At 41.7% G+C, this 11,997-nt stretch overlaps 1 protein-coding gene across 1 annotated transcript in view; it reads right to left on the minus strand.

Annotated features, from left to right (window-relative positions):
• Positions 1-3,380, minus strand: part of PHLPP1 (PH domain and leucine rich repeat protein phosphatase 1) — a 65,336-nt gene extending 61,956 nt beyond the window's left edge. Inside the window, exons 1-3 of the mRNA XM_010181275.1 lie at positions 3,335-3,380; positions 2,738-2,934; positions 654-779 (exon numbers count right to left, since the gene is read on the minus strand). Coding sequence (XP_010179577.1) covers positions 654-779; positions 2,738-2,934; positions 3,335-3,380 — 369 coding nt within the window. The remainder of the gene's footprint in view (positions 1-653; positions 780-2,737; positions 2,935-3,334) is intronic.
• Between the last annotated feature and the right edge of the window lie 8,617 nt (positions 3,381-11,997).

Below are 11,997 nucleotides of genomic sequence, written 5' to 3' on the forward strand. Positions count from 1 at the left end.
ACAGGTAACTGCAAACACAACCTTTCAACAACACAAAGTGGAACTGAAGAGTCAAACAAAATAAGGCAGGACCTAAACTCCCATCATAAACTGTGCTCTAAGCACAGGATAAGATCTGGTTTATGAAAGCTTTATTTAGTAACTTTTTTTTAACATAAAATGACTGCTTATTAAAAAAAAAAAAGAGTTATGAACTAATGAGAGAATTAGCAACATTTCCAAGGAAGAAAAAATTTCCTTAGATCTAGCAATTTAATCTTTAGGCTCTATATACAGAACAAATTTCAAAAATCCAACACTTCTGCAGGTTTTAAGAACAATGAAACAAAGCTTTTTAAACTGAAATTTTGACAGTTACATTTGTCATGATCTCACTCCATCTGTCCAGCTGGATCAAGACGAGAAGAGGGAGAAAGTCCACCACAGCACTTTGCTTACCATGGTAGAAAGACATCTCAGTATAAATGCAGATAAATTCACCTCCCCATTGCCTGTTATCAAGAGTTCTCGAACTGAGGGGTTACTCTGTGCAACGCTAACAGCGGCTCATGCCAATGAACCCAGAAGAGGGACTATATCGCTGCATGGAGAAGACGGAACTGGGGGAAATGCTATGAACATCCCATCCAGGCAGGAATTAGCGCCGTTCTCACCTTTGATGCTTGTCGAAGCCACCGCAAATATTCAGTGAAGTTATCGAAACAGATGTAGTAGGTCTGGCTTTGAGGTCCAGAGGAGCTAAATGCTAAACAGTGCTGGTGCTTCTTCACTTCTTCCACCTACAGAAGAGACAAAACTGTAGTGAACAAGAGCCAAACGCCTCTTTGCAGAACTCCCAAGGGCAAAGTTAAGGCGTGCCAAAGAGGAGCTCTTCAAGTAGAGCTGGACTAAGCCTCTCAAGCACTCAGGCTGGAGCTTAGCTGTCAAATATTCATGGAGTCTACACAAGCAAGGAATGAGAACAGAAGGATGAAGGAACCAAAAAGAAAAACACCAAGAACACCGATATTTTAAGAGACTGAGCACCATAAAATGTTTCCCAGTAAAACAAATGTAAGGCTGTCTTTATACAACTTAAAGAAGTACAATTTATACTCCTGGTTATTAAAAACAGGCTTAACAAAATGCTTATCTTACAGCCCAATTAAATTCCTTGGCATTTCTCAACTTGCTAAAAAACACCCAGAATATATCATTCTGCTACCATACACGAGAAGTCCCACACAACTTATGGTCTCAATGTCTCAGCAACGCATTCTGGAAAGCCTTTGCAAACCAGGAAGTGCAGAGTATTTATGGAGTTGAGGAAGAATATTTTTTTGAGCGATCACTTAAAAAAAACACTTAATTCTGTGCCAAGCATCCTCCTCCCAAGCTTTGTCAGCAGAAGCCCTCAGTACATTTTTTTCTCAGCTTGGTTCTCCTTTCCTTTAAAAATTTGTTGTCAACTTTTTGGTTAACACAGTCTGCATGTTTTACATTACACAAGGCATTTCTGTGCAAAACCAGCTTAGAAATTCCATGTTAAGCTATTAAAAATAGGTACACAATCTCTTCTCTTTTTAAATTAAAAGAAATAATTTTTTTTGTCTCAAAGAGAAGGCTGATGGGGATCTGAATCCTGTCCTCTCCAATGTGCTACAGCCAGGAATGCAACTCACTGACAGAGCTCACCCACTGCTTCTAAAAGATCAAAGTATCTTTACTTCAATACCTCCAAGGGAGAGTTGAAGAATCATGAAAGGAGATAAGAAAAACAGATCCTAGAAGAAGGGACTACTTTCCACATTGCCAGCATAGCATATTAATATATCAACTTTAGTCAGGATATATATCATCGTGAAGCTTGTTTCTCTCCCAATGACTCTTAAGAATCAAAAGTATCAGTATGCAGGGTACAATAGCATTATCCCAGGTATAAATTAATCTGCAAGCTAATGATTCTTTTCCCATTATCTTGGTTAATCAAGCCAATAACAGTGTTCTGAAACTTACAGTCTTCACTGAAGCTTCACAGAATGGCTGAGGTGGGAAGGGACCTATGGAGGTCATCTGGTCCAACCCCCCCTGCTCAAGCAGGGCCACCTACAGCTGTTTGACCAGGACTGTGTCCAGATGGTTTTTGAATATCTCCAAGGTGGGAGACTCCACAACCTCTGTGGGCAACCTGTGTCAGTGCTCAGTCACCTTCAGAGTGAGAAAAAAATCTCCCTTGTGTTTAGATTGGACCTCCAGTGTTTAAGATGTAGTCTGATAAAAGTCCAGTTTCAGCTTCTCACAAACAGAAATGTCTGTTGCTGTTAGCTTATGTTAGCTAATACAATGCTGAACACTCAGAAAAACATACAATGATGAAAAATAAGCCCATGCTCTTACTGGTTAATTTTCAGATCTTAAGAGTGACCCAGCATGGATAAAAACGGGAGGAAGAGGCATGGCACAGATCATACAGGTGCATCCATCCTTCAGCTGTGTACTACTGTACTCACAAAACATTTAACACCACACACATGAAAAGGAAACTGAATGTGTTTCCTTTGCTCTTCTTCAGCATCTTAATTCCAATGTTGTAGATTGTTAAATATGACTCTGACCATAATAAAAAGTGATTTATATACTTTGATAACGCCATTTACAGAAACAAGCTTTTGAGGTGCTAGGAATCAACAGAATGCAATCTTGTCTGTGTAAAGAGACAGGGCTTCAGCAAGCAAATACATAAATCAAAATCTCTTACTTTTCCACCAATTAAAGGGAGGACATGCATCTTTCCAGTCTGGCTTTCTTTTACTGATGAGACAATTAGGCATGTTCCACAAAGGATAGCTTGGCGTCTTGTCCATCTGTTGACTGGCAAATGTATTTTCCCTTTTCGAACATTGTACATTCCTGAGAGCTGAATCCGTTCGGAGCTGCCAATGCTGTGGGGCTTGCCTGAAATAGAAACAAAAGCATCCACTTAATCGCAGAAAATCTTTGCCTCTTTCACTCAAGTCATCCTGAGACTTCATCAGCAAGTTTTCAAGCTACAGACCACAGCGCGACAAATGAAACGCAGCTTCAAAACCATGCAAGCAGGTAATTGAGTTCCAGCTGCAGTCAGGCTTCTTTCATAGGCAGAAGTGTATGACAGGTTGGCATCTCGGAGAACAGACCACGGTCTGGCAATACATTAAGTAATCTGCAATAGTCACAGAAGTACCAATTTTTGGTACCAGTCTTCTCTATGGGACCTGGAAAGCAAATGTTTTTCCTCGGCATTAAGTAACTGGTTACAGTTAAGTTCACATTGACTTTGGTAACTGTAAAAGGGGGTGATATACCACATGCTGACCTGCACCTTTCACTTCCATGTCTCTTAAGGGTATCCCTACGGCCATGGTTTGAACAGCTTCAATAGCTTCCCAAAGAATACAGCTACTGCTCTCTCCAGCCCGCCCCGTTCAGCCCAAACCCCTAGCAGAGGTGGGACACTCAGCCACAATGCAAACGGAGGCAATGTAGATGAAACCCCTCAAAGACCCTGCTTCAGTCTGAGTGGAGCTGTGCAAAGAGAAAAGTGCTTTTGTCTGGACTGCAATGAATTAGCTGTTTATAATAATTCAGATTATTAGCAAGACTACCAATTAGACCAAATGTGTTAAATGTCTTTAAATGGCTCAGATTCTACTAATCTCATCTATTAAAAAGATTCTACTCTATAGAAAACATCATTAACAATGGCAACACAAATACAAGCATCTCCCATCTCTGCTTTCACAGGAGCATGTTTTTTAGGAGACAAACAGGAAGAAGTACAATTTGCTCATTCTAATCTGAAGTATTTATCCACATCAAATTACCCTGTCAAACCTTAAGCATCTCAGCCAACATCTGAGTCATCCAAATATACTCCGTCTTCTGCAAACTGAGACAAGAGGTAATCATGTTCAAGTTAAACCAGTTGAAATTTCGGGAAGAAGGTCAGTGTTGGTGAAACTCTGGAAGAGAGAGCTCCCCCGAATAAAAGAACCGAAGGCTACGTTAATTCCAAGTAGCTTCCCCATCACGATAAAAGACAAAACATTCATTTTCCTACACTAACCTTTACCAAATTTCTTAAAAAAAAAAATAATCAAGGAAATAGTAACTAGTTAGGACTCCAGAAAAGCAGAGTTGATCCCGTGTTCTAACTCTTATATTTCAAACCAGTGCCAATTAAGCTGCGGCAGTGACAAGTGCTGCACGCCATTACTCCAGCTTGCTATTACTCCTGCTCGTATGACAGCTCATTTGTCTCAATGAGTCTGCTCTTGCCTTCAAATTATCTATGGGAAGATAGAAGACACCTACCACATGGCCTGCCCACTGCTGTTCTCTAACCCTCGCCTACCCTGCGCCAATTCTTGCCCTTATCTTTCAAAGCAGCCTTCTTGCATCTTCCTGCCAGTTTAATGAGCCAAGACTTGGCATAGTTACCCTGAAGCCTTGCTCTGCTCTAATAAACACTAGCATTTCGGCTACCGATGTCTGCCAGCTTGTATCTGCAGGAACATAGCTGTTGCTTGAAGCTAAAAGACTCAAACTTTAATGCCTACGGGGTATCGGCATCTAATACAAAAATAGGTGCCCCAAGAAAGCAGTAATTTCACTGCCAAGCAAGTTCAAATCCAGCAACAGAAGCTGTGGGTAAACACTTTGCTCAACAGAACAGAGGGGAACAGGGGACATCCATTCTACACAAAGCTACAGAGAGCCTGATGGGAAATACAAGTGAGTAAAATAGAGCAACTTGGCCTGAATCAAACACAGAAACTGAATCAAATCTTACATTTGGAATATGAAAAACATGGCTGCTAAAGTGAGTGATAATTCACCTAGCTTGTGTAGAATGATGGACTCCAAGCCACAAAGCATTGATTAAAGAATTAACCACACACAGAAACAGTCAAATCTCTGTAATGGAGCAAAAAGTGTCTGGGAAGTGTTAGCAGTATGGTTGTACAAGTCATAGTTGTCAGGGGTATGGGCAGTTTCACCTCAAAAATGACATTTTATGGTCATCTTCCAGGACCTGTTTCTGGCTGCAAGCTCTTTAACTTCACTGGAAAAGCACAACCCACCGCTGACTGAACCCCTTAGGACTGCAAAGCACAACCTCAATGCCTTGGGAAGTCAAGCTCATTTAGCAACACATTTTAATATAGTCAAATACAACTTTACCCATCCACTTAATATGGGCAGACCTGTGTCCTGGAAAACACCAAACCTCAGAAGTCCTTTGGAATTATGGTGGATACATAAAGGAGGATGAGATCCCTTTGTGGTGCTTTAGCTAAGAGGCTTGGCAGGAAACACAACAGCACTCAGACGCAAGAGAGAATTAACATTATCCTGCCCAGTCTCGTGGTAAAATGACCACCACATTGGATGCCTACACTTCACAACGTATGCGGAAAAAAAAGTCTTCAGAAAAGTTACAGGAAAAAAAAATTAAAAAATCAGAAGCCTGAGAAACCTACTTCCTAGGACCAGACTGTCTTGGACTATCTTATATGAAGTATCTTATATGAAGTTAGGCACAGCTGAACCTATAAAGGTAGTCAAGAGTCTCTAGAAGGCAGTTCTTCAAATTTTATTTAAATTCAGAGGTTGGAAGTCGCAAGTCACAGTAACAATTAGCATCATCAGCAAATGTGTACTAGAAAAGCCAGAACAGAGCTATCACTAGAAGTATTCATGCTACGTATAAACTCTTTCTCTCAAACTTTGGATTCTATTGAAAAATTACCAGGGTAAGAATCTAGTTATTTCCACACAGATACATACAGATATAAATTCATGTGTACATGAAACTTGTTTTATATATATATATAAACAACAGTCCCTTCAAACTCTAAGAAATTAAGGTGCTTCTTCCTAGCAAGCACTGCCTTTTGCTATGTGAAACCTAGAAGATTCCTGATGAGAACATACAAAAATAAGATACTGGGCCTATTTCATTAAAGCAAATGGTTTCTCTCTTCCTATTCTTGTCTACTTCACTACATAACCAACCATCTGGTTGGAGCAGATGATCTTTTGAGGTCCCTTCCAACCTGGGCTCTTCCTCGAGTCTATGATTCTGTAACTCAAAAAACCCATATTTAATATTGGATCGCATGCTGTTGGCTGAGACACAATCTGCTCACATATCATTCAGTTTTCTTCCTCCTAAAGGATCTTAATCACTGAGATTTGATAGTATCATAGTTTTCTCTTAGCATGCAAGTGGGCAGGGGGGAGCAAGTCAAGCACCCCTGGCTTATTTTGATTTTATGCAGAGGTTATTCAAGGATACACCGAGTAGTCTTGGAACCAGATCCCCAAATCCACAGACATTCTGCAGGTAACTGGGAGCAAAAACTGTTTGGCAAGAAGCAGTGTTGCCTACAGAAAGATAGGCTTGGACAGACCACAGCTTTGGAGATCTTGGATATTTGCTGCCAGGAGAGCATAAAAGGAGAAGGCTCAGAAGTGTACCTGCCTTTTTCATGGCCTGGAAAACAACCAAATGAGAAGGTAAATGACTTCTGTCTTCCAAGTTTACGGGAGGGATGGGGCAATTTGGACTTCACGAGAATGCCTTTAGGCTAAGATCAAAGACCACAAATTACAGCATAACCATAGCAACACTGCCAAAAATCAGTTGTTTCTGAGGTAAAATACCAGTGGGTGCACCATTTTCAGTAAAAGCATCAGCAGTTCTGAAATTACCTTCCTCAGTCTGTCCCACAGACCTCCCGTTCAAGATTCAGAAGACTGCATGAGATTCACATTCAAATTTTTCTTCAGCTTTAACTGCACCCAAAGGGTGCAGAGGAGTTTTCACAAGGGCCTGTGATATTACACTGAAGCCGACAGTCATGCAGATAAAATGGTAACGATGAGCCTCTGTGACTTGAAACAAATCTGAATCCTGCCAAAAACTTTTAAGATAATTCTTGTTGTCTTGATCAGAGCGGAGGCAAATATGCCAGAGCGTCTAGAAGAGTCACATACCAGAAAATGTTTTTCAAATGCTAAGCCCAAGCAGAGCAGTTTGAGTACTTTAGCAAGAAACCATAAAAAGATTATTTTTCATTCCTGTCAGGACTCCAAGACTACAGCAACTCCTAAGCACCCCCACAACAGGACTTTTGTTCTGAGGGAGGCATTAGAGGAGATGCCTCAAGGAATTATGAGCAGACCACTCATTTGGCTATCTTGACATTCATGGTTGAATTCCTCTCAGTTTTAGCTTGTCCCAAGTCCTGGAGGGAAAGTAGTGGTATTTAGAGCAAGGACAGAGCAAAAGCAGGGAATTTGACTGCAATGGCGGGACTCTTGCTGGAACCAAGAACGCTACCCCACCTCACAGGAAGCACAGATGGAGCACCAGCGATCTTCCCATGATGTTAAAGAATCAAAACCTCACCATGAGCAGCCCAAGGAAGCTCCTCATACGCAAAATACTGACATCCTGCCTAGTACAAAGGCTTCAAACCTTATTAAATAAATACCCACAGCTACTTGCTTTGGATTCTGGAGTAAAGCTCTTTATCCCAGCAATGGAAAGCATATGGAATACATTACCATCAGAAGTTATCAAATACTAGCTTATTATGGGACATAAAAGTACTCAGGAATAAAAAACTCTCTGCAGCTACACGGCTGATTAAGTTGCAAGTACTTATTATTCTCCCCTGTTTGAAAAGTACAGCCAGTAAAGTCTGCCTCTGAAGAACGATTTAAGACATAAGCAAAATAGGGAGAAGTGTTGACATAAGAAACGCATTCACTTCTGGGCAGCAGGTCTTATTTTTATTACTAATATTGGTCTGATGGAATGAAAACTAAAAATTCTCTGAGACTTGCGTGGTGCAGCCAGCCTGGCCAGCTGGAGAGGCTGCCTGCCCTCAGCCCTCTCGGGTTATTCACCAGGGGTAAGAGCGGCTTAAGTTATTCAGTAGGAATCATGTCTGAAGTTTGAGGCTTTTCAGAAGTGACTGAGTGACTCTGAGTGCCTAATTTAGGGATGTCCTTTTCCTGCTACAGCTGGGCCAGTTACAGAGGTCATCATCCTCATCTGCACACTGCTGGGCCCCTGGCCCGAGGCCAACACTGCGTCAGCCCTTCTGCATCTGCTGCTCACCCTAAGCTCTCCCTAAGCCCTTGCAGGCAAAACAGGCTGCTTTCATTTCTTGCCTCTCTTTTTGACTGACTGAGAGGCCTTAGGGACAGCTCACAGTGAGCAGCACAGCGTGGGGAGCAGGGGAATGGCACACAGGGGTCAGAGCTGTAACACGGTGGCTGCTGCTGGAGGGGACACAACTAAACTCACCCACAGCTTTCAGCGAGCCATTTCAGAAATAAGGTATTTCACACACTAACACTCTGTGAACATCAAGTCTTGCACACATTGGAGGGGGGAAACAAACGACAACAACCACCACCACCACCACCACAACAAATCTAAAAAGCCAAAAACCACCAGTCAACTTCAAAGACTTTAGGTTGAATCTGCTAAGGAAAGCTGGACTATGTCCTACCTGACCGGGTGAAATCAGTGGGGCAGGTGGCAGCCCCTCAGTTCACACCTGGAGCACCATCCTCACCATCCCTCTGAATTGAAATCAAGAGCATCTTGCAGCCACCTCACTGCAAACCTGCAAATCAAGGCTCAGCATTGGTCTTGCCTAAATAGAAGTCCAGAGAGGCCTCAATTACCTCAAAAAACTGAAAGCTCTTGAGTGCCTGTGCCCCCTCTTTGTGACACTGTGCCACAATGGCTGCTGCTAAACCCTTACTGCCAGGTCGTGCTGCATATTTCCACTTTTGCCCAAACCCTTTCATTAAATACAGACAAAGCTACAGCCTGTGATGTTTTTGAAGCTTCTCAGTCATTTAAGGCTGCTTCCCCTTGCATTCCTGTCAAACTAAGGACAGCAGTGATGACTTCAGGCATGGCCCAACGCAATGAGATGTATAAAAATAAAGCAGCCAGTTGGATTTAAAAAAGAAATAAATAAAAGAGGACAGCAAAGGAAGCAGAAAAGCACAAAAAACCCTCTGAAACTATTATACTGCTTTCATTTTTATTTTAAGCTTATGAAGAAAGTCTACTTACAGTTACACGCTTATTAGAAGTATTTTTCCTTGTGAAGGTCCACACTGTCGTAATTTAAGAACAAAGGCACAGAATTAGCAGCCTTTACATTTAACTAAAACAAGGATTCACCTCATAATTGCTAGGAGCAACCAACCGAGGGTGCCTTTGCTAAGGTAACAAACCAAGTACACACATAGCAAAATTTCACCTGCCAAGCCATTCCAAAACTAGCAGATGAATATTTGTACTCTAATCTACTTAAACTCTTAAAAAAATCCTGCAAGATTTAACACAAGGCTGCCAATTGATCCTATATTGCTCTCAGGAAGCAGGACTCAGTCACCACTATGCTGTTCTTATGAGTATGTAACTTAGCATGGACTTACTCACTACACTCCTTTTGCTGTACTCTGTAAGAATATGGGGGCTGGGACAAGCTCTGAAGTGGTTAAGTTTCTTCTAGGAATTAGCAGTTCAAGATCTACTACTTGAAGGCTGTTACCTTTTCACCTCAGAAACAAAAACATTGTTCTAACTCATCTTTTTCTTTAAAGAAACATTCACTACAAGAACAAAACTGTCGGAGTAGAAAACAGAGTAGCCTTTAGTCTTAGTTAAATATATTCCTACTTTACAGGAAGATCACCCTTAAAGACCAGCATTTTTGCTATATGATGTGGTACTAGTTCATAGCAATAATCCTCATTTCCACTTATATTAAATCCTCACTGGAGGAAAGGTTCGTTTTAATTTCATAATGCAGAAACCTTCCCTCTCTCTTATCCTCACTGAGACCGAGGGGTTTCTAACACATCGATAACCCTTGCGTCTGTACTGCCATGAGGATCTGCATCCCCTACCTCCACTGAAACAGCAGACAGAAGGACCTCACTAGCACACCATCCTTCATACACTGGTGGTGCTTACCTCTACCAAGCTTCGTTTTAACCCTTTCCCCCTTCAAATCCAGTTTAAAGCTCTTTCAATAAGCCCTGCCAACTCTTGTGCATGTATTCTTTTCTCCCTTTGAGACAGGAGTACCCAGTCTGCTGCAGCGGGCCTCGTGCTGTGTAAACTACTCCATGATCAAAAACCCCAAAATTCTTCTGGTGACACCAGTCTCAGAGCCAAAAAAAATACAAAAATTGCCTTTTTGGAACAGCTTTTCTACCAAATGTCACATATTTATCAGTGGAAAGTGGCTGGAAATAGCTTTACCTGTGAAAGATAAATATCAATCTGCATAAGCCAAAACCTTCTGAAGAAAAACTTAAGAGTTATACAGCAGAATTCATTGAAGGGTTACCATGAACCAGCCTGACTTCTGCACTAGGACAACTGAATAAAGGCACCAGGCTGAGTAGGACACGAAGTGCCGAACAGGACACTACTCGCAGTTAGAAGCAAGCGAGCACAGTGGAAGTTCACCTGGATTACTGTGGAGAGGCAGCGAACTCCAAGCCCTGAAATCCAACTGTTCTGACTGTAACAAGTGAATTCCTGATCTAGCTGCTCTGATGTATTTTGACAGGTTTTACAGTTGAGTACAGCATATAGTTGAGTATTGCACAAAAGAAAAACCCCAAACAAACTGAAAACCCACCTGCTATTAAACTCTTAATCCCACCTACCCCTACCCCTAAGACCACTGCTGCTGAAACACAGGTCCTCCACATTCAAACCCCCAGCCCTCCACATACCCACATCATTTGTCTGCAGGAAATCCAAGCAAGTTACATGCAGTACAGGTTTGCTTATTTCAGCAAAAAAACGAGGCTCACAAGGCACCCTCGACGTCCTGACTTCTGCTTGCATTAGAAATACAAGGTGCAGGCTGATTTCTGTTATGTCCAAATACTTCATTTTGAAGAAAGCTCATAAAGTGGAGAGAGTCATCTGCTCTTCAGCAGCAAAACTCAATACCAGCTCCTTTGGGAAAGCACCATATGCCACCTCTGCAAGGAAAAATAACTGAAATATCCTGAAAAGGAACCATCAAGAAAAAATGTCATCTTCCTCCTGTGCTTCAACAAAGTTGTATAAAGCTGCAATATTGGTCTAGAGTCTTCCAGGAAGTACTATCTAGGACAACTTTCTCATCTTGAACTTAGGATTCATTTAAGGAAGCAACTGAAGAAGCTCTCCAGTGAGATCTGCTACCAAGTACTTTTGTTTAAACTAAATTTAAAACAGCATTAGTCCTACACTGAGAAGATTCGTGCCAGTATCTGATCACATCCCTTACATACATTTCTTAAAAAGAATACTTTAGCAATACATTTCAAATTATTCTTTATTAAGTTGGCCTCAGGAAACTCACCGTTCTGAACAGTTTTACAATTATAATACAAGAGAGCTGAAAATTGAACAGAGAGGGCCAAAAAGCTAAGCCTTACAAACTTGCCACTAGGACCACAGCTTGCGTAAGAGCATGCACAGCTTCTGTAGGATAGGGCCCAATGACTGCTCCACTGATCTTTCCCCCTCCTCCCTCAATTCAGCCCCCCATAAAGCATGGTTGAAGAGAATGCTGGAAATGCACATCTATTTTTATGAAGTCATGCAAAATTGAATTCCACTTGTTATGCTCCCAATGCACAATAAAGCCACAAGCACAGTAAAGTCCCTGGCATCCCAAAGGATACTTCCCCTTGTCTAAAGCAATTGCTGTATTGGCAAAAGCTCTGAGCTAACCAACTGTTGTAGGCAAAGCTGGAGCCTTGATGGAATCCAAGAGCAAAATCGCACTGACGACTCCACTGAAGTCAACAGCGGCTTTCAGGTTTTATCAGCTCAACACGAAGCACAGCAATGCAAGCTCAAAATAACTACGTGAACGCATGCTCCTCTGAAGGAACACTGACAGCCTCTGGCACAAGTTCATCTGT

The sequence above is a fragment of the Mesitornis unicolor genome, unplaced genomic scaffold (assembly GCF_000695765.1).
Source record: "Mesitornis unicolor isolate BGI_N332 unplaced genomic scaffold, ASM69576v1 scaffold3713, whole genome shotgun sequence".
Lineage (NCBI taxonomy): Eukaryota > Metazoa > Chordata > Aves > Mesitornithiformes > Mesitornithidae > Mesitornis > Mesitornis unicolor.